The 27,732-nt window shown below is 52.1% G+C and overlaps 1 protein-coding gene across 1 annotated transcript in view; it reads left to right on the top strand.

Moving 5' to 3' along the window:
- The window catches only part of LOC114660967 (protein kinase, cAMP-dependent, regulatory, type I, beta), a 102,348-nt gene extending 74,920 nt beyond the window's left edge, over nt 1-27,428 (top strand). The window contains 8 exon segments of the mRNA XM_028814012.2: nt 1,169-1,189; nt 1,191-1,259; nt 1,261-1,293; nt 1,295-1,330; nt 3,768-3,828; nt 6,985-7,106; nt 26,385-26,466; nt 26,821-27,428. Coding sequence (XP_028669845.2) covers nt 1,169-1,189; nt 1,191-1,259; nt 1,261-1,293; nt 1,295-1,330; nt 3,768-3,828; nt 6,985-7,106; nt 26,385-26,466; nt 26,821-26,993 — 597 coding nt within the window. The 3' untranslated portion in view covers nt 26,994-27,428.
- The last annotated feature ends 304 nt before the right edge of the window (nt 27,429-27,732 follow it).

Here is a 27,732-nt window from a genome sequence, read left to right as displayed (position 1 = left end):
TGATGTCCCCTGCAGCCTGTCCTGATGTTTTCATGCAGAATGGAGAGAAACTGCGAATGCTGTAATAGAAGCCAAAGGGGCTTCAACCGGGCGCGGAGTAAAGGGTCCGAGTTTGTCTCTCGGTTTCTTCTTCTTCTTATTTTTTTTTTAACTCTTTTAGGGCCTTCAGTTGACATCCAAGGGTAGAGAGTGACAAGTCTGCTTGAAACGTCGACAGAACTCACCGTCACCCTCTTTGCTAGGAGGAACGTTGGACCCGTTGACTTGATGTCAAACCCCTGCATGTGTGTGAGCATGGCATCTAGAATGGCATCTGGGGAGAGAGCAAAGCAAACGCGCAAAGCCAATTACTCCGTGGACGACGTTTCACGTATATTTTGTACTTTTGAATTGCACTCTGACTTGTCGGTCATGACTGTGCTGCCCATGATGTGGAGACCGATATCTAAAACAAAAGGGAGGTGCCAGCATCAGCTGATCGGTCCCCAGCTGATCGGTCCCCAGCTGATCGGTCCCCAGCTGATCGGTCTCCAGCTGATTGGTCCCCAGCTTATCGGTCCCCAGCTGATTAGTCCCCAGCTTATTTATCCCCAGCTGATCCACTGACACGTCCAGAGACCACCAACACCCCTCGAAAGGCCACTGCATGCAGCAACAGACGTTTTTGTTTTTTTAAATATTCAGTCGTAGGAGAAATGGAAATCAAAACGATCCCTCGGAGAGTTTTGCTGTTTTCGTCCCTCTTCCCACCGTCATTGAGAATTCAGCCGAGCCCGGCTTTGACGGCGTGTGTGTCCCCAGAGAGCTCGGAGCCCACCTCCTTTGTTTGTCCCGATTGTTTGCCTTCCTTCCTTCCACGCGTTGCCCCTGAATGGCTGCTGTGTTTCGATGTTGAAAGCCGGTGACACGGGTGACAGTTCCGCCGGTCGGATTCCCAAGTGTGCCACCCGCCAGTGAGTGGATGTGGATGAAGGACCAGCGTGTTTGTAGAGCAAACACAACCTGAAACCGTAGACGCGAAGTAGGATGTTACAAAGTGGTCTCCTACAAAGGGGCCGGGGGGTCGCTTTTGTTTTCTTTCCCTAATAACCTGTTTAAGTCGACTGGAAGCAAACCGTGCAGCCCACCTAAGTGCGTGTTTGTTTTTGTTGTCTCTCCAATTACTCAGGTCTACGTCAACGGAGAGTGGAGTGACCAGCATCGGGGAAGGGGGCAGTTTTGGAGAACTCGCCTTGATCTACGGGACCCCACGGGCTGCAAACTGTCAAGGCCAAGACGGACCTCAAGCTGTGGGGGGATCGACCGGGACAGCTACCGACGCATCCTGATGGTTGGTGCCCAGTCCTTGGCCGTGTCGGCCTTCTCCTCCCCATCTCTATGTAAAGCGGCCCAGGGTTTGTGAAAGGCGCTCTATAAATGCCACTTCTTATGATGATGATGATGAAGTGAGCCTCTAAAATCGCACCTGTCGCCAATCTCTGACTTAAGAACGCGAACATTCAGAGAGCGGCCCTCACTAAACCGTTGGGGTTTTCTGGCTTGAAAGAAAATAATCAGGAGATGAGAACAGCTCTTGACGTAAGTCAGTTAGCAACTCGGGTAAAGAAGGGCAACGCAGGAGGGGGCACCTCTGTGGCCCAAGGAGGACCTCTGACACTCGCACTCGGTGCCTGTCATGAGATGCGCCTCTTACTCAGTGCATGTATCGTCAGACGTTTTCACTTCTACACGACGAGCCTCTAGCGCCTGGCCTCGGTGGTGGCTGGCATGCAGTGTTGCCAGGTCTGCCATGTTCTCGCCCAGTTGGCCTGTTTTTGATTCTCGTACTTGAGAAGAAATGGGTTTTTGTGGGTTGCCGATTTTGAGCTTTTGAACAATGCTGTGTTTTCAGCTGTTTTTCAACAAAAGTTGTTTTTATTACCATGTTTGTCATCCATCTGGGACCCCCTGGCTGAAGAAGAAGATGAAGTGAATTAAGAAGAAGATGAGGAAGAAGAAGCAGAAGAAGATTAAGAAGAAGAAGAAGAAGAAGTGGATTAGGAAGAAGAAGATGATGAAGAAGAAGATGAAGTGGATTAAGAAGAAGCAGAAAATGATGAAGAAGTAGATTAAGAAGAAGAAGCAGAAGACGATGAAGAAGAAGAAGTGGATTAAAAAGAACAAGATGAAGAAGAAGAAGAAGAAGATGAAGTGGATTAAGAAGAAGATTAAAAAGAAGCAGAAAAAGATGAAGAAGAACAAGATAAAGAAGATGAAGAAGAAGAAGTGGATTAAGAAGAACAAGATGATGAAGAAGAAGATGAAGTGGATTAAGAAGAAGATGAAGTGTATTAAGAAGAAGATTAAAAAGAAGATGAAGAAGATTAAGAAGATGAAGAAGAAGTGGATTAAGAAGAAGCAGAAGATGAAGAAGAAGAAGTAGATTAAGAAGAAGAAGCAGAAGACGATGAAGAAGAAGAAGTGGATTAGGAAGAAGAAGATGATGAAGAAGAAGCAGAAGAAGATGAAGTGGATTAAGAAGAAGATTAAAAAGAAGATTAAGAAGATGAAGAAGAAGTGGATTAAGAAGAAGATTAAAAAGAAGCAGAAAAAGATGAAAAAGAACAAGATAAAGAAGATGAAGAAGAAGAAGAAGTGGATTAAGAAGATCAAGATGATGAAGAAGAAGAAGATGAAGTGGATTAAGAAGAAGAAGAAAAAGATGAAGAAGAAGTGGATTAAGAAGAAGATGATTAAGAAGATTAAAAAGAAGCAGAACAAGATGAAGATTAAGAAGAAGAAGAAGATGTGTTCTTTACTGTTCTAAAACCCCCTCCCCTCGTTGCGTGATGTGTGTGCCCATTCTATAATATTCAGAAATATCTCAAGGGGACCCCCAACTGGGTCTTTGGCTCTGACCCCATGCCCCTGCTTTCCAATGTGTCATTTTTGTCTTCCTCAGTCGTTGGTACATAGTGAGAACGTCTGAATTTACAGCTGGAGGGCAGCGACGATTGACCTTGTGGCCTCCATGCTGCCCCAGCAGTGACACTCGATGAGCCCCTCTTTAACTGGCACAGGTCGTCCACTTAATCCCCCCAGCGGTTATAATTTTAGGATGCCAACATCGTGCTGAACGTCGCAGTTTGTTAGAATGTCGGTGTGTTTGCCGAGTCCTCGTGGCGGCGTCCCTGCTGCTCTGTCACTGCGACTTTCTTTACGTTTCTTGTCATTTTGAGACAAATCCTGGGTTCCGGCCTCAGAGGTGACACCAATCCCCGCCGAGTGGAGTGGAGACCCCCGGATTCCAGTGTCTTTTTTCTTTGCCAGTTCCTCGTCAGTTATGAGAGGGCCTGCGCCGCCTGTGCCACGCTTCACGTTTCTATGGCGTATTTATTAGCCCGGGCTTGTCGGCTAATATGCGCTAAAAAAATGTTTGAAAACTGCAGGAAAATCCCCTTCCCATGTGGGTGCGGATGTTTCAGATGCTGGGATTAACCTTTTCAAGTTTCCTTAGGAACTCGTTAATTAATATTTTGGGTTACACCTGAGGAATTGGCGCATTCGGAGGGCCCAAGGGGACGACGTGGCCATTGTGACCCTGCGGTGGCGGGCGCCTCACCAGACTTTTTCCTTTCCCTTCAAACACTCGACGCTCAGACTTAAACTGGCACATTTTTGTCTTTTGCCCGGGGGGCTGCTGCTGGTGTAGAAACTCTCTGAACATCCAGATGTCGAAATGCCTTCTAACTTCTTTCCTTTCTCTCTTTTTTTTTTTTTCCAATCAGGGAAGCACGCTGAGGAAGAGGAAGATGATTGAGGAATTCCTAAGCAAGGTCTCCATTTTGGGTCAGTTGTCTTGTGTGCTCAAGTGGACAGTCACAGCCACACATGTCGGTCGCACACAGATTGCTCTTTCATGCACATCCTGACGGCTATTTAACCGTGAAATGGCTGCCCAGCCCATTAGGTGACCCCTGAACTGGCGCGGAGCGAGCGGGAGCCGGGCAAGGAATTCCGAGTGACTCAGAAGGACAAAACATTTATTATGAAGACTTGAGTGGAATAACACGAGGAAAGTGTCCAGGAGGAATTGCGGCCTGACTCACTCGGAACTCGGGGGGGCTTAAGGGGGCCTGTGGAAAGAACAACACTTGTATTAATTAGCTGGCGGGCACGCCGCTCTGGTGTGAGTGGAGGACGTGTAGGCCAAAGGGGTGAACAGTCACAGCTTCACGGCGGGGCAACCCCTCAAAAGTCTGCCAGTCTTAGTCCCTTAGCTCTCCTTTACCTTTCATGAAACTCGTTGGCAACTCGACGCGTCTTGAGGGGTAGTCGCAGGATTGGGGTCACCACTCGTCTTTATGTGCCACGGAGAGTCCGCCTTGGCAGCCCCCCTTGGCTTATGTTGAGTGGTGCATGTCCGAAAACAGAACGGAGAGTGGCAGCCTGCAGGACCACAGACTGCCCCAAACAATGGCACTGCCTCGAATCTGCCCGTGTGGAGTTGGCCTCTTTCTGCCCACCTTTCCCAATCACAGCCCCAAAGACAATGCAGGTGACATTACACTGACGGCTCCTGCAATTGTCCCCGATGGCCAGAGACTGGTGCCCCTTACCTCCCCCAACTTTGTACCCAGTCCCGTTCTCTGTTTCTCTGGATGCGAGCCCGCGGCCCCCCAAGCCCCCCCATAGCTCTGTTAGGTTTGTGATTGGACAGTTGTCAGATTTAGTGTGTGTGTGTGTGTGTGTGTGTGTGTGTGTGGCCCAGCGGTGTCTCATTGTCACTCACTCGGTTAGAAGGTGAAGCTCCTCTGTGCTTACTTTACAATTTGGGACAATTCACCAGAAGTGTCAGACACAAACCCCCCGACCGTGGAGGTAAACGTTTATTTATTCATTTATTAAAGAGTCCTATTCCTGACTTCATTTTACAAACATCAAAAGAGTTCATTGTACACGGTCCACATGCCGCCGTCTTAAGCTGTGATGTCACTTGAGCAGACAGGCGTCCCAACAGCATGTTCAGTAGGTGCCCCACCACCCAATATGGCCGCCTTCAGTCATCTGCTGGAGGACTTCTGGTGCAGTGAGGAAGAAGAAGATGAGCCTTCAGCACCGCGACAGGAGGAGTGTGGAGAGCAGAGTCGCGACCGACAGTAAGAAGGGACGGCCACTAAATGTGCGGTCAAGTCGCTCGCTGACGTGTCGTGATGACCCCCACACTTGCAGATTGGGAGTCCTCCGTGACAGTCTGCTGTATTGGGACTGGAGTAGGACAGTGAGACAGGAGCGAGGTGACACCACCATGGCACCAATGGCGAGAGAAGGCCACTAACACTCACTCAGAGGGAGGGAGAGAGAGAGAAGTCATGGGTGGGCAATTCCATGTCGATCAACTCAGTCGAGACCCCCGTATACACGAGGAGCGCAGAGTCGCACAACGAGACATTATCATAGCCGGACGGACTTGGATGAGTTGGCGTGTTGTTAACATTTCACAGATTAGTTCAGAAAGGAGACTGCAGTGGGCCACATAATGTCACTTGATGACCAGGCCTGGTCAAGTCACGTCATGCCAAGAGAGCCATACTGGGGAACAACGAAGAAGGAGGTCAGACGTGCAACGGGGGGCAGCAAAGCCGGACGTCGGAGTAGCAGCCCGCAGCTGACGAGTGAATCTTTGACAGGAAGTCACAAAGCACTCTGCGTGTCACTCGCTTTATGGCGCTGAGGGTGGCTGGCACAGGGCGTTGCAACTCACTTTTTACAATTGAAGGGTCTGTGTGAGGACCCCCCTTGGTGACCTGAGCATCACTGGTAGAACGTGGGATCTCCTTGGTAAATCAACCACAGGTGTTAGCCCACCTGCTGCATCGAGTGCCACCCACTTCAGTGGCAACTTGTGACCCAGTGGGTGAGAGGCAGTGCCCTGCGACATGTCAGATCGGCCATCCATCTTCCTAACCTGCTTATCCGGGGCATTAGGGGGGTACCTACCCCAGTAATCACAGGGAGCAACATCTGGGTGGGCTGCCAGAGCAGCGCTGGGTGAACACACATATCCCCTCAAGGCCAGTTCACCTAACCAGCTGGAGCACCACATGGACTTGGGGAGAAGGTGAGCGCCAGCCAAGGAGAAGCTCATTCGCAGAACCAATCCCTCCATCCACCTCTGCCAGCCTTGATGTGATGTGATCAGGTGGAAGGGACACAAATGTGACAGACGGATGCTGAGGACCGACCGCTGTGATGGTCACTGATGGCCGAGTGAATGTTAGCACCGATGGCAGCAAGCAGACGGTCACTTTGGTCTCGCTGACTTTTTCCCTTCACTTTGTGACTCGTTTACGGTACGTCAACACCGTCGGCTTCTTCTGACATTCTCACCGGGGACCCCCACGTCCCACCACTGAAGAAGTGCAGGTCACTGAGAGGCTCGATGGCCCTTAATGTACAGTAAGTGCCGGGGGAGCACAGAGGATGCCCTGAAGTGGCCACTTTGTCCCCGTATTTCACTGAAGCTCCGTGCCTGTCCCCTCGTGGCCGCACCCTCTCCTTTATTTGTGACACGTTGGACACGGTGACAGGTTCAAACTCACTTCAGCTCGTTGTGTGGTGTGGAGCTGTGAGTGCTGTTACGGGGTGGGGGGGGGGGGGGTGGGCGTTGATTTGTAAAGTTTGAAGCCCAAAAGTCGCCTTCTTTACGCCGCAGTTAATAACGAATGAAGAAGAAGACTTGAAGGCACAGAGAACGTGACGGTCAGAATCAGGGTAGCTGGGACTGGGTGCCAGTAAGGTGTCCATCTTTACATTTAGGGGGGCACGAGCCTTCATGTGACTGGCAGGTACAGTAAATCGGGGGGGCTTGCCTGCCACACCTTCAGAAGGGGGGTAACAGGTCACCTCACATGTCACATACGCTGTCATTGTATTCAATCCTTGTGAACCCTAACCTAACCTAACCCTTGGTCTACGGGTGTTAAAACGTTTTTCTCTTTTCAGAATCCCTGGATAAGTGGGAGCGCCTGACGGTGGCCGATGCGTTAGAACCCGTGCAGTTTGAAGACGGGGAGAAGATTGTGGTGCAGGGAGAGCCGGGAGACGACTTCTTCATCATCACTGAGGTGAGTGGTCCCTGCGTCGTGGTGGGCATGCGGGTATTTGAGACGTCTCGGGAGGTGGGCTGGCACCGGGCGCTGAAAGTCATTTGACGCTGGCCTTTCACTTGCATGTGACATCGTGACGTGTTCAGAAGGCACTTTGTGCCCGCAGTTGACGGTTCGTTTCCCACACGTGGCGCCTCTCGGACGTATTCACCCCCTTAGAAGATTTACAGCACTGATCCACAGAAACAGAAAATGGCTCTTTAGTGTCCAAGTGAACGCAGATCCACACAAAGTGGGCAATCATTGATGCCCCCCCCCCCCACACACATCCTCAGTGGGACCCCATCATTAGCTAAATGGACGTCACCTGTCTGGGCTTTCAGTGGAGGGTCTCTGGAAATGCCGAGCCTCTATAGTGGCCTAACCTACACAGTGGAGACCCAAGCAACTCTGCAAAATCACAAATCGGGGGGGCACGGAGATGAGAAACTCTAGTGTTACATCGACCTTTAAGAAATGGAGGACAGCATGTGATGGTGTGGGTCCTGCTCCGTGCCCCCTTTTCCCATTTGGGGGCCTCTCGAACCCGACATCACAGATAATGTGACGGGATGAACTGGCAGATGGGGACAAATGACACTTGGAGCAAGGGAACAATGTAAAAGTGACCAAGTGGCTTTTATTAAAAAGAAGTGCAGTATTCCCAATAAATAATCCACAAAAGAGCAGAAAACCAGCAGCAGTCACTGGGGCACCACTCCGTCCAGGTCTCCCCCATCACTCGCTCACCTGGCAGTGCCTGTCACTCCTGACCCCCCGGCAGACCACTCGGTGTCCGCTGTCCTCTCGCACACACAGTCGTCCCTCAGATTCCAGGAGAGGACACCACCTCCTCCTCAACACAAACACTGGGTATGATCTATCGCTGCGTCGCGGGACCCCTGACCGCGCTGACCCCCCTCTCTCATCAGCTGGCTGGCTGGTCCTCATTCACTGCCCCACTCTCGCTGTGCCCGCCTTTCCTTTCGTTTTTTTTTCTCATTTTCCTGCCGGCCTGTCCTTCTACGACTCCGTGGGTGGGCGCAGCGTCTCAATCACACACCGCAGGAAGCCAGTGAAGCACATGAGAACGATCGGACCCTCACGTGCAGCTGTGTCTCGCCCCAGTTACCCCCATCAACTACCCACAGCTGTTGCAGCCAGCGCGCCACGGAGACCGACACGAGCCAAACGGATTATTTCAAAGATTCTTTTCGGAGCTGCGGACCCACCAGACCACCAGACCACAGCTGTAAATCTGCTGGAGCAGGATGACAAGGGAAGGAGGCCATCGAGAGACTTCTGAAAGAGTCACAAGCTACAGTGCCATGAGATTGGACAGGCCAGCATCTGTGCCGGGCACAGGATATCTTGAAATCAAAAGAAGGTCCTGGGTCTTGTGAGCAGTTTGGCCAGCGGACCTAAACGACGTGTCACACTGGCGCTTTGCCAAATAGAATCACAACCATTGGTGGTGACAACATCTGACCGCCGGGGGTTGGTAATGAATGTAGCAGAATACGAAGGAAATCCTGAGTGGAAAGCCTGATGGTCTGCGCCTTGGGAGAAGACCACCAGCCTCAAGCAGAAAGCCAAAGCTCCACAGCGATGGGTGCAAACCAACAACAATAATAATAATAATACATTTTATTTATAGAGCGCCTTTCCCATCCTCAAGGAGGACGTCCCAGAGTGACTCAGCTGCACTTGACCCTCGAGCACCGTGACCGTGATGAACAGAACGGGGGGGGGGGGGACCCGCACGCAGATTCATGGCTGCCTTAAGGGGGGGGGGCTTCGTGTTTAGTGTTTAATATCCGTAATCCGACTTCTTTACGGACATTAAGGAGTCCGCTGTGATTCACTGTTGTGTTCACTGAGTAACCTCTCAAGGGGGGCACAGCATACTGAAGAGCATGTGACTGGAGCCCCCCCGTCCCCCTTGTCTGGGTTTGTCCTGCACACACACACACACACACTCTTGACCCCAGTGCTCTCAAGCGACTCTTCATTTCGGTTTAGATGCGCCAGTCATATCCCCTCCATGACATCACTCCGGCGGTCCGAGAGGCGCTGACTTCAGTCGAGTGACCTGCACTTAGAGGCTCCTCGTGATGCTGCGCCCTGTGATCGTCCCTTTATTGGTCCCGTCAGTTTATTCTGCTCTCGTCGGCCTGTGTTATTTTATTAAGTACACCTTTGAAGCCCTTGATCCGAGTGTCGTCTTACGGTATTTTTATTCGACACCCAGGAGTCGGGTTACAGTTTACGACCCTAAAAATGGAAAGCACAGGCGCTGCTACTGTTGTGACTTGACGTGTGGGTCCCGACGGGTAAACTCGGCCTTTTAACCCAAATAGCAGGCTGCAGGCCCCTGACGACGCGGAATCAAACGAAGTCAAAACACGGCTGCATCGTCGAGATTAGCTCGCCGTTAAAGAAGGCCAGCGGTGGGCCGAGCAGTCGCTGACGGGAGTTCAGAATGGAGCGAGAGTCACGCTGGGGGTCTTCACTTGCGTGGGTTTGAGGGTCTTTACCCTTCGCCTTTCAGTCACACATTAGAAATCGTCGAGGAAGCAGCTTGTGCAGTTTTAACTGGGAGACTCGTAGGCGGCGACGCAGGGGTGAAGGGGGGCCCAGGCCTGTGTGTATGGATTCATTTTTCCTCAGCTCGGCATTCTTTCCCAATTCTGACCCTAACCCTAACCCAATTGTGATCAATTCCCTTGTTAAAAGCTCCAAGTGGTCTTTTTAAGGCCTGCCTGGGATAACCTGGAGCCCAGCAGAAGACCCCCAAGGACGAGGTGTAAATGAACGTCCCGTGGCTCCCTCTCTGCTACGGTTTGACAGAAATGTGGCCTGCGATTTGGACAAAGTCACTTCAGGAGGGGCGTGGAGAAGCGGATTGCCAACCCCACCCCCCCTCTTAGGAAGGCGTTAAGTGATTGGATTATTAAAGCCAGTGGGCTCGGCAGCCTGCACCGAAACTCCGCCCCGCTCTGAAGAGATTGATCAGCGAGGGGATGCAGGTTCAGTTGTGCCCAAAGTGCTCCACATCTGCCCCTTAGCCTTCTTGATGGCCGCCATCTGCGTGTTGGCACTGAGGAGTCCACCGCCACCCCCAAGTCCTCCTCGTGAGGCCTTTCAGACCCTCCTTTTACGTTTCCTACCTTTAGAGTTCACCAGCCACAAATCCACCCAAGCCCCCGCTTTTATTAATGGCAGACGCAAGATCAGGTGAGCGTGGCCTGTGACGTCCCACCCAGAATTATAATAATTGGATTAGTGAGTCCTGATGGAGAATCAGACCCCCTTTAGTGCCCTTTCCTACCTTTAGGTTTCACCTGCCACAAATGTGCCCGAGCCTGTCCTATGCTGTCCCTTACTGGCAGGTTCACCGGGGGGCCAGTGCTCATGCCCGCCACAGCTTAGCCGTCATCCTTCACTCTGCGTCTGCCCGCAGAGAGTCCATGCGTCCCAGAAGTCTCCTCACGTGGGCTCTGCGCTCCTTGAAAGCCTTTCAGGCTGACTTTACCTGTCAGCTCGGGGTGAGCCCTATGCCAGTTACACCGCCTGGCACTCCCAAGCTAGTCACGGCATGAAATCCCCCAAGCTAGTCCCCCTGCCGCTTCCAGAAATCAAATGAACCAAAAGATTTATAATTCATGTGAAAAGTAGCATGTGATGTTTGGACAGAGACGAGGGAGAGAATCCAAAAGGCAAAGGCAGCGCAGCCTGGTAAAGCGGGCGACTGAGAGCAGATGTCCTGTCACTTCTCCACATCGTCACCCGCAGGCCGAGGTCCTTCTTGGATGGCGCCGCTGACTTCTGAGTCCCAGTCTGCCTCGTCATCAGAGGTGAAGCCCCCCTTGAAGTGGGCTGGGCAGTGTGGCTGTAAGGGGCGTGTGGAGGACGTTCAAGTCGCTGCATTGCCCCCCCACCGTCGTGGGCACTGCGTGAGGTTGGCTGGTGTTGGCGTGGAGTGTTGAGTTTGTTTTCGACACCATGTCTCTCTCTTTTGTTTTTTGCATCTGTCCATGGCGGTCACCGTGTATAATTTTCAAATGACTTTCTGATTCATCCTCGTATGTAATGTCAGTCATATCTGTCCGGTTTGGTGGGCAGAGGGTCTAAGAAAACGGCCATCTATGAAAGACTGTGGAGAATCAAGTGATTCAGGTTGAAGGATGTGAGAGGCGCTGTTATTGGGCTCAGAACACTTTAAATGTACCAAATACCATTTTAAGGGAGAGGATAACCAACTCCCTCTGGCGTAAATTTACAACACAACTGAATGGGACGCGAGTGTCAGTGGGGCTTTGTGCCCTCCGCACCGAGTCAGCCAAACTCTTATATGACGTGTCAGTCCTTATTCACCACTCTGGTCTTTCTGATCATTAAACGGCTCATCACGGCAGCCACTGCTGAGAAGAATCCATCAATCATTGCAGAATTGCGGTATTTGAGGGTCCCACTAGAGGGCCTCTTTCTCTCGCACGATTTGGCTCAAAAACGAATCGGCACATCGACATCTCGTAACGGGCAGAAGTTTCGACTTTGGTGTTTTTCCCTCCAGCCGTTTCTGCTCTGGACTGTCGTTAAGAAACTGTGACCCCCCCCCCCCCCCCCATTTTCGGTATTGGGGGACCCTAAAACGTCGAAAACCGGAGATTGAAATTTTTAACAAAACTAAAGCTTTGGCTCCTCCGCCATAGATGAGAGGTTATGGTCGGGGGGGATCAAAGCAAAAATTGAAAGGCTCAGTGGGGGGAAAAAAAGCAAAAACGACAACAAAAAGGCTAACAATGTCAGTCCATTGTCCAGTCCTCGGAGTCCGTAAACAAAGCAGCCCAACTTACAACAACCAGAAACTCAAAACGTGCGCCCATGGAGCGCAGCAGGCCACAACACTCTGAGAGCTTAGCGCTCCCTAAATATAACGGCTGGGGGGGGGGGCGGGCCCTCAGCAGTGATGTCATAGTAGCCCCGCCTTCACAAGCTTTCCGGCACCTTGGCACTGCACATAATAAGACAAAACTTCAAAATGATTAGAAACGACGATAAAGAAGACGACGTCCGTAAGCCGGGGGTCTGGGACAGGTAAGCAAGTAAGTCACAGAAGATAAAGACGTGAGAGACAAACCTGAAAAGATGCTTTGTGATGGTCGAGAACAGTATACTAGGTGGGCAGGCGTGAAAGGAGCTACGAGGGGGAGTCGCGCTAAAGTACCTTCACGAAACTGATCAGGTCATTCATTCCTCAATGGAATCTCCACCCTTCTCAATGCATTGGCGCCACCTGCCGGGCAGTGCCAGCAGAATCAAAGGTTTTTGGATCATCCTCACCGCCACTCGTGCCCCCGAGTTATTGTCGAATGCTCCAGGGCGAGGGGTCCTACAGAGATACTGTGACTCGCCGGAGACCAACGTGAATCCTGCTGTTCGACCCAAGCAGCAGGGACTTTTGTCTCGAGGGGTCCTTTTGCCCGCCCAACACACCCACACACACACTGCTAAGAACACCACAGCTTCTCTGGAGATACTGAACATTGAGGTGTTGCCACGTCCTCCTTATTCACCAGACCGTCTGATTTCCACCTTTTTGGACCGCTCAAAAAAAACATCAGGGTGGTCATCAAATGAAAACAGCGGTGAACAAGTGGCTGGCGAGGACGAGACAAAACCTTTCATTCTGCTGGCACTGCCAGGCAGGTGGCGCCAGTGCATTGAGAAGGGTAGAGACTCCATTGAAGTTGATGACCTGATCAGTTTTGTGAAGGTACTTTAGCGCGACTTCCCCTCGTAAACAGCGCTATGAATGACGGTCCTACTAGATAGATAAGAAAGGCACTATATAATGGAATTGGTGCTAGACGAATAAATTGAACTGATGGATACAATTGACTTGACAGTACCTTATGATCTATATAGAACATTTCTTAAATGTGTTATATAGTGCCTTTGTTTTCTGCCGTGTCTAAGTGATGCACAGGTGTGTTCTAAGTATATACATAAAGGCATATGAAAGGCGCTATATACCAGTTAAATGTTGTGGTTAGACAGGAAAGACCATGTCGCATACAGGAAAGGCTGTCCTTAAAAGGCGCTATATCATAGCTAGCTAGATAAGAAAGCAATTGTACAAAATATAAATAAGAAAAGGTGCTATGTGACAGGTAAAAATCATTTACTGATCCCAAGAGGAATATTTAGCTGCTACCCCAGAAACCTCAAATATCATAAATTCATACGTCAGAACATCCAAACTACGCGATAAGCACACTTTACGCCCAGGGTCCGTGTAATGTCTGTGGCGATTTTGAGGTGGCACACAATGGGAGCAGCAGGCCTTTAGTGGCCCAGTGGCGCCTCCTAGCAGATTGTGACTGGCAGTGCGTCATGGGGAGGGTGGGCAGCAGTAGAGAGTGGCTGACGGTGGCCCGCTTATGGCTTCAGTGACCGGCGTTCAGTCATTAAGCCGATCTCGGTCTGCGTTGGCTTCGCTGCTCTCCTCATCTTCTCCCAAGTCTGTCCAGTTTTCTGTCCTCACTGAAAGGATGGGCCTTATATGAGAACAAGTGTGACGAGAAGGTGCCAGTCAACCCGCCCTGCTCACCGAGAGAGTCCAGGGTGAGGTCCCTAAGGTTTGATGTCCATCACACTGCGTGGCCACTCATTCCACGTGTCTCGCGTCGATGTGACGTTTGTCCCTGACAAGTGTCTAACTGTGTCCCCATGCTCTTGTTGAGCGCTGAGCCTGCGCCAACTGTGTGAAATCCGCTTATCATCCGAAACCCTTTGGTCTCGTCATCTCCTGATCTCTGCAGGGGTTCAACTCCTTCAGTCTCTTCTGATGATGCAGACCCCCCCATGATGGTCCAGTTGCTAACGGGATTCCTCCGGCACTGCTGTGTCCTTTTAAATTTCTCCTCTACGGAAAGAATTGGAATCATCCAAAAATTTGACCAAATTTTTAGAGTCCGAAAATACCATTTATGGAATGATGTGTGTGTGTCTATGTGTGTGTGTGTGTCTGCATGTGTGTGCGCGTGTGTGTGTGTGTGTGTGTCTGTGTGTGTGTGTGTGTGTGTGTCTGTGTGTGTGTCTGTGTGTGTGTGTGTGCGCGTGTGTGTGTAAACACGATAACTTGAGTTCACTTTCACTTTGGTCAACCAAATTATTAGGTACAAGACGCAGATTTCTATCAACTTTGGGTGATTTCCGTTAACCTGAGGTTTGTCTTTTATTCATGCGACTGAAGAGTCCGATTTATTCAACTTGACTTTTCTGATAATTGTTCAATTTATTATTCATTGATTTGGATGGACCCCCCCCGTCACAATCTTTTTGACAGCTCTTGTTACTTTTTCGTCTCCTGGTCACATCCGTTACGCTCACGTTTGCTCCTTGTTGGCCAACTATAACCGCGTTCATTCCAATTTTAGATGTGTCCCTTCTGCATGTGTAGATTTCTACCCACGTTTGGGCGATTTCCGTTAACCGGAGGTGTTACTTTACCTTTTATTCCGATTTATTTGTCTTTACTTTTCTGATAATTGTTCAATATATTGGATTTGATTTGTTGTTGATGGCTCTTTAATGTATCGAATATAAATATCATCCTTGTCTTGTGGTTAACTCCTCAAATATCCATCGCCATATCTGAGTATACGAGAAGGTCGAGGGGAGAGCACTCCTGATTTTGTAACATGGGGCCAAAGGTGGAGTGTGTTCTGTAATTTAAAGGTAACCGCGATGGCCCATCAAAGGCGCTATATAACCTAAGATCCTATTAGCCTTCTGGATGGCGTCTGTCCGCTGTGTGGATGTTGGCCACCGAGACCCCCAAGTCCCCTTCATGAGGCGTTTCAGACCTTCAGATGTGAACATTGTCATTTCCTACCTGTAGGTTTCATTGCCCCCCCCCCAAGACCCCTTTCATTATTTCACATCGGGGGGTGTGGCCTGTGACGTGTCGGCGGGTGGCTTCCTGTGATAATTGGGTGAGTGGGTCCTGAAGGAGCAGCAGAGCCACTTTAGTGCCCGTTCTGTGCCACTGCTGCCAGCTTCCTCTTTGTCTTGAAGGCGTGTTTTGTATTGTCGGCAGCAGCTGCCGTGTCCCGGCTTTGCCTTCAGGCCCCGAGCGGTGCAGGAGCACACGGCTCTTCAAGTTACCTGCAGGCCAGGCTACCTTCATGTGTTCCAGCAAGTCCCGCGTGGGGTTTGTGTGCTCAGACACATTGTGCCGACCCGGCGCCCGCGTTTTGAAACGTCCAAGAGGCCGAAGGAAATGAGCTGCGCCAGGCCGTCCCTCCGCTGAGACCCAACAACAGGAGCGTCCTTTTAGCGCCGTATTTCTGCTCGAGCATATAATTTGATTTCTGGATGTCTCCCTGTGAGCCCGGGCAGACATTTCATTTTCAGATCTTTTCCGCCGCCGACTTTCCCACTGCACTTTTTCACACAATGGGAGCACAGAGGGAAACGTTCCCAGACGAGGCAGATGTGGAATGTGTCCGCTGGCTCCCAAGGTCAGGCAACTGTCCCATGTGGGATTTCCCAAAATAGGGAGAAGCCCTCTGTGGCTGTGCGGGAGCCTGGACGATGAAGAGGGCGGCCACGTCTGCTGCCGGACCCCCACCCCGATTACAGAAGGATTTGAATCTAAAGGTTGAATTCTGCTGCTCCACAACCGGTCAGCCTAACGGACCCCTCATGGGGGTCTGCGCAGAGCCCTGACTGTCCTTGTGGAGTACAGACGCGCATTTGAGCAAAACGGCCGGATTGGAGTGTCGCGCTGTTGGCGTCTCGGCGCATGGTTGCTCAGTTGTCACACACACACACACTTCTTTGCATTCGCTAATTTCATTTTTAGAGTCGTACTTTTTCACCGTCTTCATTTTCAGTATATATGCGATGCCGATGGCCTGCTCCTGGTCACGTGACCTTGTGCTCGCGCTCGGTTCGTCACGCGTCACTGTGTATAAGTAGGCTGAGCCCTCGGCGGATCAAAACTCTCGACCTTTGAACTCGGGTTTGTTAGGGTTGGTCGAGCAGTGCGACACAAGTGAGGGGTGAGGCCTCTGTAAAGGCCCACAATACGAATCTCACCCCTAGGCCAGCTTCGAGAAACCCGACAAACGACAGGAGACCCTTCATTAGCCCCCTGACTGAGCCGCCCCCGTGTCTCCTCCTCCAGGTTTGTTTCGGGGTCCCACAGCTCTCTGCCTAAAGACCTGCTTCCTGGCCTCCATCTTAAATGCACTTCCCCTTAAGTTTCCTCAAATCCAGAAATCGCTTTCACGCTGAAAGAACATTGCTGGGCCTCAGGAGGGTGGCCAGGCTTCTTTTCAATTCAAACCGATGACAAAAAGCCCCCCCCCCCAAAAAAAACATGAAGTGCGTCTCACCAGAGAGAGAACCCTGAAAAGTCACAAGTGATCTTCATAAAAGAGGCCAGCATCCAGAGCCAATAAACACCTCAGCACCAAACTCCACCAGCCATCCTGGACACCAACTCCCAGCAGCCTTTCTGGGGCTGGGGCGGGCCTTTTCTGTGATGGACAGGTGGCCCAGGTGGAGGTCCAACCACAAAACACAAGAAACAGGAGAAGACTTGCGAGACGCACACAGAGACTCCATAACAGTCCAAGTAACATGAAGTGCGACTGCAAATAATAAATAAACGGAGCAATAAGTGACAATGAAAACGGCGAAGAGAAGGTGAGAGATTCCCTTTTGGACGTGTGCGGTAAGGCGACCCCCTTGTTGTTTCAATTCTATGAACAAAGGTGGGAGACCAATTAGCTCTGTCGGTGAGTTGGCACCCACCGCTGCCTGCCAAGGGAACGGCCGAGCGCTAATCCCGAACCGGATTAAGGGGCTTCAGCGAGACAAAGTTCAAGTTTAGAGCCGTTAATCTCCACAAATACAGCGGGTCCCCCCCGATTACTGTCAGTGCGCCTCCACAAACCTCAAGGCTGCTTATGAAATCGTTCTAATGGCGGGGGGGGGGGGGGTGGGGGGGGTTTGGTGGAGGCACACGATTAACAAAGCTGAGAGCACAACCCCGAACGGGAATCGAAAGTCAAAGATCCGTAACCGGCAGAGGAGTTTAACTCGCAGCCTCGGATAAGGAGAGTCGTCTCTGCCAACCTTTTAACCCGTCGCAGAATACATAGCTGGCGATCGGCGGGCCTACGATGGCCTCCCACATAACCAAAAGCAGATGGCAGCGTGTATCCAGCCAGCAGGGGGCGCCCTTTCTCCCTGTCTTGATGTCAGGCCAGACTACAGCCAATGCCATCCCTTTTGTACCCATGGCGGAAATAATTCTCAAGAGAGAAAAAGGGTCTGCGGTGGGTTGGCACCCTGCCCGGGATTGGTTCCTGCCTTGTGCCCTGTGTTGGCTGGGATTGGCTCCAGCAGACCCCCGTGACCCTGTGTTCAGATTCAGCGGGTTGGAAAATGGATGGATGGATGGAAATAGGATACAAAACGAGAGATTCGCTTTAAAAGAGCACATTCGCTCCCAATAACCCAATGTATGCACAGCGGAGACGACTAAAGGGGACTTTCGTAACTGGCATTGCCACCTGACATCATAAATGAAGGCATAAGGGCCTTGCAGGGGTTTGAAATGTACGTTAAAAATTCTGAAGCCGCGCAGAGGTGAGTAATGTGGCATTCATCTCCTGGCAGCGCCCGCCTGTTCTGCGTGCCTTTTCACTGCCGACGGGCAGGTCACCCTTGACACTTCCACGTTGGGCGTCCATAAAACAGACGGATCCATGGCACAGTCCTGTTAACGTCAGTCAGGCGTGCAGGGAGTGATGGGAACGTCTTCTTGTCCCATGTGATCCACCAGTGAAGTGGTCTTGTAGTTCGAGAAGCCCCTCCAAGCTGTTCAGAACGTGGCTCAGACTTGGGCATAGGCAAGTTGAGGTTCTCCTCCGACTATCGAATGTGGTGATGGTGATGCTTCATCCTGGGCACCAGCGTGTGCAGGCCTGGCAGCTCTCAGCTGTGTCGTTATTCCTGCAGGGTGGGCCCACAGCTGATCCCGGTGGTGCCTGCTGTCTTGTGCTCTGTCGATTTGATACCTCGGTGGCTCTTCTGTTATAAGCCCACCACACCTTGTGCCACCTGCCATGTGAAGAGGTCTGCTCAGGGTTCTCATTAAACAGCTGAGAGGCAGATTCCTCTCTGGCGCACAATTTCGTGGTTTTGGGGGGTCCATGTTGACTCAAAGCCCCAGATGCTGCTGACGTCTCACCCACATGTTTAATCCACGGGAGCGGATCTTCGGCCGCACTGTGCCATGGAATGCCCGTTTCAAGACCCACTGGTCACACGTCACATTTTGAGCTCCTCGGTTCTGCTAACAGACGTTCTGCGCCGGGGTGCCAGGTGATGTGCCCGTGCGTCGCCTTTCCTGGTTCTCCATTTTCGCCTCATTTTTTTGCTCATTCTGTTTGCTCAGGAGTGACTTCCTGCTTTACGTGACGGGACCCCACAGACCACTTTAAAGCAGTAAGAGCGAGACGGAAGTTTCCAGATGGTTTAGCCGAGTGACCGCCCTGGGCACACACTGCTATCACACGGCTGATCTGCCCTGAAACGCCAGGTGATTAATTATTAATTAGGGAGATTGATGTTGTCTGGAAGGACAGGGAGAGAGAGGAGGCCAGCGAGGGTCCGTCTCTGAGTTATGGGGGTCTACCTCACCTGCCGGAGGAAACACTTTAGTGTGCCAGGCTCGGTGAAAGTGGAATTTCCAGCTTTGGCGCTCTCTCTGACTTTAAACTTAGCCCGGCATTCCCGACGCTGCCTGCTGTTATCTTGGATTCCGGTCACAGATTCCGTTGGCTCGGCCGCAGCGCACTTGTCCCGTTTGTCTGTTCGTGTTTTTGTTTCATCGGCGACGGTGAAGCTTGAGGTCCAGTTAGCCCCGCGGCGGCAGGCACACGTGTCTGGATATATCCGTACCCTCTTGTCGTGGTGCCAGCACTGCAGGGTATTAGCGCCCGCGTTTCTTGTCTTAGAAAGTCTGAGGTGTGTCTGTCTGCCGCCTGTCAGCGCGAGTGCTCGGTGTCAGGGTCTCTGATGAGACCCCCAGGGCCCTCTGAATGTACTCGCGTTTCCGTTTCACACAGCGGATTGAATTGGACTTTGTGGACCCTGATCAGCTGTTAACGTGAAAACACAACTCGTAAATGAATTAGAAACCTAAAACGCCAAGGGGTCCGCTGACTAAGCCTGCAGACCCTTTAATGTGACGCGTCACAGGTGCAGCCCACCGGCCTTTACGAGACCTAGAGTTAGCTCAGTGGGGGTCTCAGTTGCATTGTACTTTAAATACTTCTCTACATGGAAGGGACAACTTGTGCCAAGTCACTATGGTGGGCTTTAATGTCAAAGTGTTGGTCACTCTCTCTCTCTGGTGTCGCGACCCATGTGTTTCCATGGTTTTGTCTTCACGACCCACCAAGGGGGATAGGGCTGTCCCCCTTTAGAGAATCGAGTGCGATCGTCGGAGGGGGAGCAGTTTTTGTGGTTTCATCTTGTAGTTGCATTCAGGACCACAAAGAACATGGAATTAGGGGTCTTTCACCCATACCAACGTGCTCAGTAGGGTCCGTGCTCACCTACCAGCGACCGGAGCAGACTGGTTTTACATCGACCATCAACCACATCCTGGCACTGATGGTCCTCATGGAGTTTCTTTGCAACCTTTTCTTAAAGCATTTGACTCGGTCGATTGAGCTGCCCGGTGGGACCTCCTGAGACTTCACGGGACCCTCAAGGTTGCTGGATATCATGGCCGGCCTGTACGCTACTGGGACTGAGAGCGGAGTTGAGGCAGACCCTCAGCGTTTTCCCAGTTGATTCTGGGGTCTGTCAGCGGTGTGTTCTGCTCTTACTCTGGTCAGTGATCACATGGTCTGGGCGTTGGGCATGGGTGGTGGGCTTTGGCAGCTGGGGGGCATCTGTTGGTGAAGAGAGATTCACTGATCTTGACTTTGCTGACAATGCTGTGATCTTAGCTGAGTCAATGGGGGTCTCGAGAGACTGAGTGTCTGGGCTTATGAGGGTCTTGAATAAAAGCCAAGAGCCAGGACTTTAATGACCCCTTGGGCACGGCCATCAGCAGTGTGTCTGTCTGAGTGTCCACCTCGCCGAGAGGTTTACTTACCTCGGTGGTGACATTCATGTGACTCTGGTGACTCTTTGTATGAAGTCAGTAGACGGATTGGGAGAGCATGAGGGGCCATGAGGTCACTTTAAAGGAGTCTGTGGCACAAAAGGATGAAGGTCCAAGTCTTCAGAGTCCTGGTGCCCCCTGTTAGTGAGTCATGGACGCTCTCCAGTGACCTGAGATGAAGACTGCACTCCTTCATGCTCGTCACTTCAGAGGGTCCTTGGGTACCACTTGTGTGACTTTGTGTTGCTAATGGAGTCCCGAATGAGGCACATGACCAGCATTGAGAGGGGGCACTACGGCCATGTGACATGATTACCCGAGGGTAACCCAGCTCATTGTTGAGGACCCGAGTGGCCAGAAAAGGCCAAGGGGACACCCATGTGACACCTGGCTGTGGCAGACAGAGGGTGGGACTGGACCACGTGTCTGCCTGGGAGGTTGCCAACCAGGACCTCGAGCTGTTTCGTCATGTGGTGGGAGTGGCAATGCGCTGTACCAGTACGTGCCCCCCCGACCCGACCTCACCTGACCTGAGCCGACCCGACGCATAGCAAAGTTATTTTGGGATTAGTGTAGCAATGTGACACATTTGTGCCCTGATTTAACTCAAATCTACCAATCCGTCCACCCTTCTCCTAACCCACTTACCCAGTTATCTGGTTATGCCAGCGGTGGGGCCAGCTCTGCTGAGGGTGCCAGTCTGTCAGAGGGCACTTTCAGACTCGCGTCCACAAACGACCAACCTGCTTTGAAAGCCGAGGCAGGACGGAGGAGGAAGAGAATTCCAGTATGGCAGAGCAGCAGTGGGGAGAAGAGAGAGCCGATCTGATTGGCAGGATTTTCTTCCCAGCATGCCAACCACCTCACCTCACACCTGCACACCGCGGTGTTGTGCTTAAGACAATAACGTTAAAAATGTAAGGTGTAATCGAGTCCACGTGCAAGTCATCTTAAAGAGCAGCAGACGCAACTAACTGGGCAGCGGCCAGATGGAGCCCCCTGACGTGAGGGCAAATCTCAATGGAGCGGGACCCCCCACAAAGCGGCCTGCGAGTGCCATGGTCTCAGGATTAGGACGAGTGTCATATTGCTCCATTGTGTCACCCCTTGGCAAGGCCGCCATGTTTATTCCGAGTTGCTCTTCATTGGTTGTCAGTGTTGTGCCCGGCCCACCATATCAGCTGTTAATTAAAATGAATGGCAGTGGGGACGGGCACCACATACTCGAGGACCCCGTGAAGTGCTCAGAGCAGTCGTATGCTTTATCAGCTGCTGCGTCTTTACGTCTAAATTATACCTTGGGGTGTGATGGCTGTACATCAGCTGAGTGGCGCCCACCTCAAACCGCAGGCCGTCATGTGACATACGGAACGGTGACGCCATCTTAACTTGACGAGCAAGGCCTCGAGCTCCCGATGCACGGGTAGGACGGCTGGCGCTCAAGGTTTCCGTTTCTCAGCCCGGCTGCTTGCTTGGCCTCCATGAACGTTCAGGCCGCTGTCTCCTGCTGCCCGTCTCCTGGTGCCCATCTTCTCCCTCTGTATGTTTTCTTTCCGTCGCCAATCTGGTCTTGTGGTCCTTTGCTCCTAAAGCTGGGGGCACATTACATGACTGGAAGTCAGAGGGGACGGCTGTGGTAGTCCATCTTGTCGCCTGAGGATGTCATGACAGACCATGTGACCCCCGTGACTCCAGGGTGTGATGTGCTCCTCGATCCTGTGCTGTGTGAATGCTTTACTGGTACCAGTCTTGTGCCACATCAGAACTAGGGAGGCATCAGACTGGCGAAGCCTCTCTTCCGTTTTTGTGGTTCAAAACACCTGCCTTCCTTGTTCCTCATCGCTGCCTTTGATGCGTTGTGCTTTGGCTTGGATGCCCATTGGTTGTCACCCCTCACACACACAGAGACCACCCGTATGGGATGAGCGGGGATCTCTGGGGACGTCCAGATACACGACTGGCGGTCAGGGTTGGGCTAAGGAGTCTGCAACTGGAGATGGTTGGTGAAGTCGTGTAACGTAACCCCCCCCCTTTCCTCGATCCCCCGCCACCCCGACCTCCCTGCTCCGCCCTCGTACTTCCTTCCCCATTGGAAGATGCCAAGCTTGTGTGGAAGTCTCCTGGCACTCAGGATATGCGGCTCTAGTACTCAGAAATGGCTGCCTAGCTGGTACGGAGATGGGTGGCTGCTGATTATTTTGGTTGGTTTTGTTCACTCTGACCTTTAACCTCTTTGTTTCTGGCCCAGTGGTCAGCTTGTTGTCCAGCGGCCCTCCTTTCTTAATGGGGGGGGGGGCTATGCAGGGTGCCCGTTCTTTGTTTTATTCCTTTGTTCGTTTGCGCTCAGTGCTGGTTGTTTGTCTCCTTCTTGTGTTTGTTCGTTTCAATACCAACGTGAGCTCCGAAGCACAGAAACGAGAGGGTCACAGACTGGAGGTCACCAAACACCAAACGAGTGTCACATACCAGGAAGTGGCAGGCCACAGTCGCCTGATCGGAGCTGCCCAGGGTGCCGTGCGCCGTTCTTCACTTTCCGTTATAACTGAGCTCCGGCGCTCTGCTCGGTCCGGGACCACACGCTCTTAACATGTCTGTCACACGTGTAAAGCGTGTTGGTGCCAGCATCTGGACACCCAGTGACACACACACACACACACACACTGACACACACGCCGAAGGCTCTGCTCGCCACGTGACACGGCCTCCGTAAACAGCTGCAGGTGATGGAATTTGTTTCCTGAAACTGTGCCAGTGCGTGTCTTACCAGGCCAGGAGCCCCCCTCGTGTTTGACTTGGGGTCTGTTTACGAGCGCAGCTCGGATCTGAAGGAGTCCTGTGGCCAGTGTGTGTGTGTGTGTGTGTATCGGTGTGTGTGTGTGTGTGCGCATACACTGGGCCGGGCTTGTGGCGCGGTGCTCCAGCAGGTGTCTGGTGCCAAGCAGATTTGGGCCCCGTTGCCCGTTTTTTGCATGTGCCCCCCCAAGCCCATGTGATCCGTTTCTGGAAGCCCACCACGGCACTGCTGCGGCTTTTCTTTCCTTTCCCAGCAGGGCTGAACTGAAGCGGTGAGCTCATGGAGGAAGTGTGTCGTCTCGTGTGCACCTGCCATTTGGTTTTCTTTGATTTGCCTTTTAAAGCTTCGCTCTCAGCGAGCAGCTGGCTTGGAACGAGACGAGAGGGGCATGAGGGGCGCGAGGGGCGAGCGTTCAGAGGGGCCTTCAAACAGCAGCAGGTCCCCTTTGAGTCCGCTTAGTTTGCTGTAAGCGTGAACTCCTGCCAGGCCCCCCGACTCTCTGATTCTGCCATCCAGGACGTCCATTTTTGATGATGGTGGCATCGGGGGGTCCAAGTGTGTCTGTGCAGGCCAGGGTTTGTGCCCCCCCCCCTTCCCACCAGCCCTTTGGCAAAAGAACAGACCAAAACCACAATGCCTGCCTCAGCAGACTGACTGGAGGGGAGCGGTGCAGGGACTTTCCCAGTGACCCCGCCGTGCCATCTTTCATCTCGCTTTCAAGCTCTACTTGTTATTCCATTGGCAGGGGCTGCATGTGGGCGAGCGTGAGGGGAATGACACCCCCAGGACCTTTACAAGAGCGCGTGTCACCTAAGGTGGGCCACTTGACCAAACTGCCTGCCCATCAGCTGATATCGACCGGGCATCAGTGCCCATTTACAGTTGACTTTCAGACTTGCAGATTACCCAAGTGGGTTTGTTCAGTGACACCTTTTTAGTGACGTTAAGGTGCCACGCAGCAGCCCCCCCCCAATCTTGGGGACATGATAATCAGCTGGACTTTAACATATCACCGGTAACGGCGGCTGGTACACACATGTCAGAGATGCCCTTCACTCCACCCTGGGGTGCCAGCTCACCACAGACTTGTTCAGTCAGAGGGCGCGGGTGCAGTTACAGTGGCGTGGAAAGGGGTACCAGTATGGCAGATAAACTGAGCAGATTGAGGTGTCAAGAAGATGGCAGATAAGTAAAGTTTCATAACGGCAGACCCTGAAGCCCAGCACTTGCCGTTCTTATCACGCCGGTCTGATAAGAGTGACGATGGAACGCGCCCGCCGCTCTCGGAATGCTGAACCTGACTGATCTTTACAAGCACTCAGCAGTATTGGCAAAACTGCCAGCCTGTTGGGTTCATTGGCCGATCTTCGCTTTTTCCCTGCTTAGATATTCCTGCTTTTCATACTTAACTTTGTTCTTTTTCTTGGCACCCGACTATGAACTGCCAGATTGTGTGAGTTACAGAGAAAACTGAATGGATGGCACAAATACGTGGGGTCTACCTGAGCTTTCAGCCTGTTGGTGCCAACACACACACACACACGTTTCAGAGATGCCCTGCTCTGTAGTCTGCCAGGGGGGCTGCTGCCTTGAAGCTCTAGGAGACCTGGGTTCAGTGCCAGTCTTGTTCCTGTCTGCACCAGGAGGGCACTGCCAGGTAGGGTCAGACTCCTTGTTTTTTTCTGCTAATCTGACACTCATTTTGTTTTGCTTGTGTCATTCTGGTATCGATTGGTGACAATTCTCCTTTGTTTTGAAGGCCAATCAGTTTGTTGGATTTTCTCGCCACCATTTTGGTTTTCACGCTGCCCGCCATTTTGGAGCTCCCATCATCTGGGCCACGGCGTTGAGTGTTAGTGGTGTGTCCTCGGAGGTCGTGACACATGTGACAGGGGAGAAGGGACCTCCCTGGAAATCACTTCCTCCTCCACCTCCTTTTTCAGTTCCTTAATCGTCACCTTTGCCCTCTGACTTTTTGACCGCGGGTTTTGTCTCCCATTGTGGCGTTGCTCCGCTGTTTTGATCTCACAGTCTCTGCCAACCCGTTTATTCTCGGATTGTAGTTCGGGTCTCTGCTTCCCTGCTTTCCTTTCACGTGTAAAGGTGTGCTTGAGAAGTCCAGAAGTGCGGTGGGGTGTGCGGACCCCTGTGACTATGAGGGTCCACTTCAGGGTGGTGTCCAGATATGTGCAGGATACTGCTGAGGTTGAAGTGCTGTGAGGCTTCTAAAAAGGCACAGAAATCATCCCAGGACCACCCAAGAAATGGCCTTACCCCAGGCAGCCAGCCCCCAACTACTACTGGCAGGCTGCGGCCCACACAGACCCAGAAGTAGGATGCCGGCTTTAGAAATTCAAAATACAAAGAAATGGCCGGCTAGGGAGAGGAGCCGTAAAACCTCTGGCCTTCGGGGGGGGGGGGGGGGTCAATGAGAAACAAAGTGTTATTCAAATAATCAAGAAGCACACCAGAAAGAGGGGAAAAATAAGACAAAGGGGGGCATTTAACCTAAAAAGCCCACCCTAAGCTAACAAGTCATATAATAACAGGGTGACGTACCAATGAGAAGTGAAGCAAAGTGACGCCTTTTATCAGACTAACTGAACAAATTACAGTCAGCAAGCTCTCGAGACCCCTCAGGCCCCCGATAATGAAGTCCAGTAATTAGAAGAGCAGACGCCAGCAACGGAAACAAAACTCCCAAAACCCCAACAGCAACCAATGAACCCTCTGGCCCGTTGGCACCTTCTGAGTCTAACCTCAGGAGCAAGGCAGGGGGAGGAGCCAGCGGCCATGACACATGGGGTGGCCCCGCCCCCGGTGGCTCCACCCCCACATAGTGCAGGGCCTGGCTGAGCATCGAAACGCACAGAACTTCAGACAGCTGGATGTACATGGCGCTATATATGGTAGATAAGGCGCTATATAATAGACAGGCACTTAGTTACTTTCTTTATTAATCTGGAGCGTATTTTTCATTATCATGAGCTAAGAAATAAACGTAGCAGAAATCACACAGAAATGAATAACTCCAGAGCAACCAACACAAGAGTCAAAGTGGAAATACACCGAGCAGTGGTGGGCTCCCCTGGCACGGCGAGTAAAGTGACATCGCCCGCAAAACCTGCCGGCCAGATGGGGTTGGCCGTGGCTGCCATCCCTCACGATGAGACCCTACCAGCCTTGGGTGTTCCTCAAGCGGACATGAGAACGGGAGCTGTGCCCCCACTAACTCTCTCCTGCTTTGTCTCTCCCACAGGGCACCGCGTCTGTGCTGCAGCGCCGGTCAGACAACGAGGAGTACGTGGAGGTCGGCAGACTCGGACCATCGGACTACTTTGGTCAGTTGATATTCATGTTGAATGTGATGATGATGATGATGTCTGGTGCCTGTGTGTGTGCCCGTGTGGTGCCCGGTGGTACAGACTTCAGAAGTCAGGAGTGTTAATGAGGTGACCTGAGCTGGTCAGGCTGGTTGCTGGACAGACCTGTAGTGATGCCCCCCCCCCCAAGAAGCCTTTGTAGTGTCCCATGCAGTTGATTACTCCACAAGCGCCCCCTATTGATGCGCCATCACAGGACGTGGTGCTGTATCTGGGCACTTAGCGGGAATAAACCCGAATTGAGTGTTTTTGGAGTATTTCGCCAGCTTGCCCTGGCACTAATGCCCGTGTTGATGTCTTCCTCCCTTGCAGGTGAGATCGCCTTACTGCTGAACAGACCCCGGGCGGCGACGGTGGTGGCGCGGGGACCCCTGAAGTGCGTGAAGCTGGACCGGCCGCGCTTTGAGCGGGTGCTCGGCCCGTGCTCGGAGATCCTGAAGAGGAACATCCAGAGATACAACAGCTTCATCTCCCTCACCGTCTAAAGGCGGGCGGGCGCCTGTCGTGCGTGGACGGCTGCCTTCGTGTTATCTGTGCACTTGACTCTGACTGTGCTGTCGCGTAGCTTTATGACCAAACGACGTGTGCATCCTTTGTGCGCTGTTGGTGTGTCGGGAACGTCCGATGCACTCGAGGCTCGGGGTCTTCGTGACGAGGTGAGCTGCACACGGATCGCCAAACCCGCGGTCCGAGGATGTACTCGGCTTTGGCGCTGCCCACTTCACCCGCCCTGCTTTGTCCCCTCATAGTTTGTAGCTCTGCCCCACGCGGTTTTCGACGGGTTTCTGGCACGCTGTCTCGCTTTCACCGTCAGAGAGGGCAGGAGACCATCTGAGAGGACTGTCTCTAGGGGGGCAACTCGGCCACTTGCTGTAAGCGTCACGATGCCCTCGACGGCGGTCTGTTTAGCATTTCAGAAAATGGACGGGTAAGAGGATGGAGTCGGACGTGGCGGAGATGCCCTGCACCATGACAGTTTGGTTTTCAGCTTCCTGTTGCTCATTTCTGTGTCACTCATATTAGATTTGCCCTTCTTAAAGAAAATAAAAATAACTTCCAGTACCCGAGCCGCACTGTAAATGGCATCTCATTCCACTCTGGAGTCTCGTTTTTATCTTTTGCTAATTTTTTTTTTAAGGACGTGGAGCCCACTTGACCAGCTGAGGCTCGCCTTTCCCAGCACGTCCAGGTTCTCGGCCTTTAGGGGGCGCCACTGAGCCCTCA

Source organism: Erpetoichthys calabaricus, chromosome 11, assembly GCF_900747795.2.
Source record: "Erpetoichthys calabaricus chromosome 11, fErpCal1.3, whole genome shotgun sequence".
In the NCBI taxonomy this organism is placed as follows: domain Eukaryota; kingdom Metazoa; phylum Chordata; class Cladistia; order Polypteriformes; family Polypteridae; genus Erpetoichthys; species Erpetoichthys calabaricus.
Note: the sequence above shows the minus strand (reverse complement) of the source record. Positions and strands in the feature narration are given on the sequence as shown.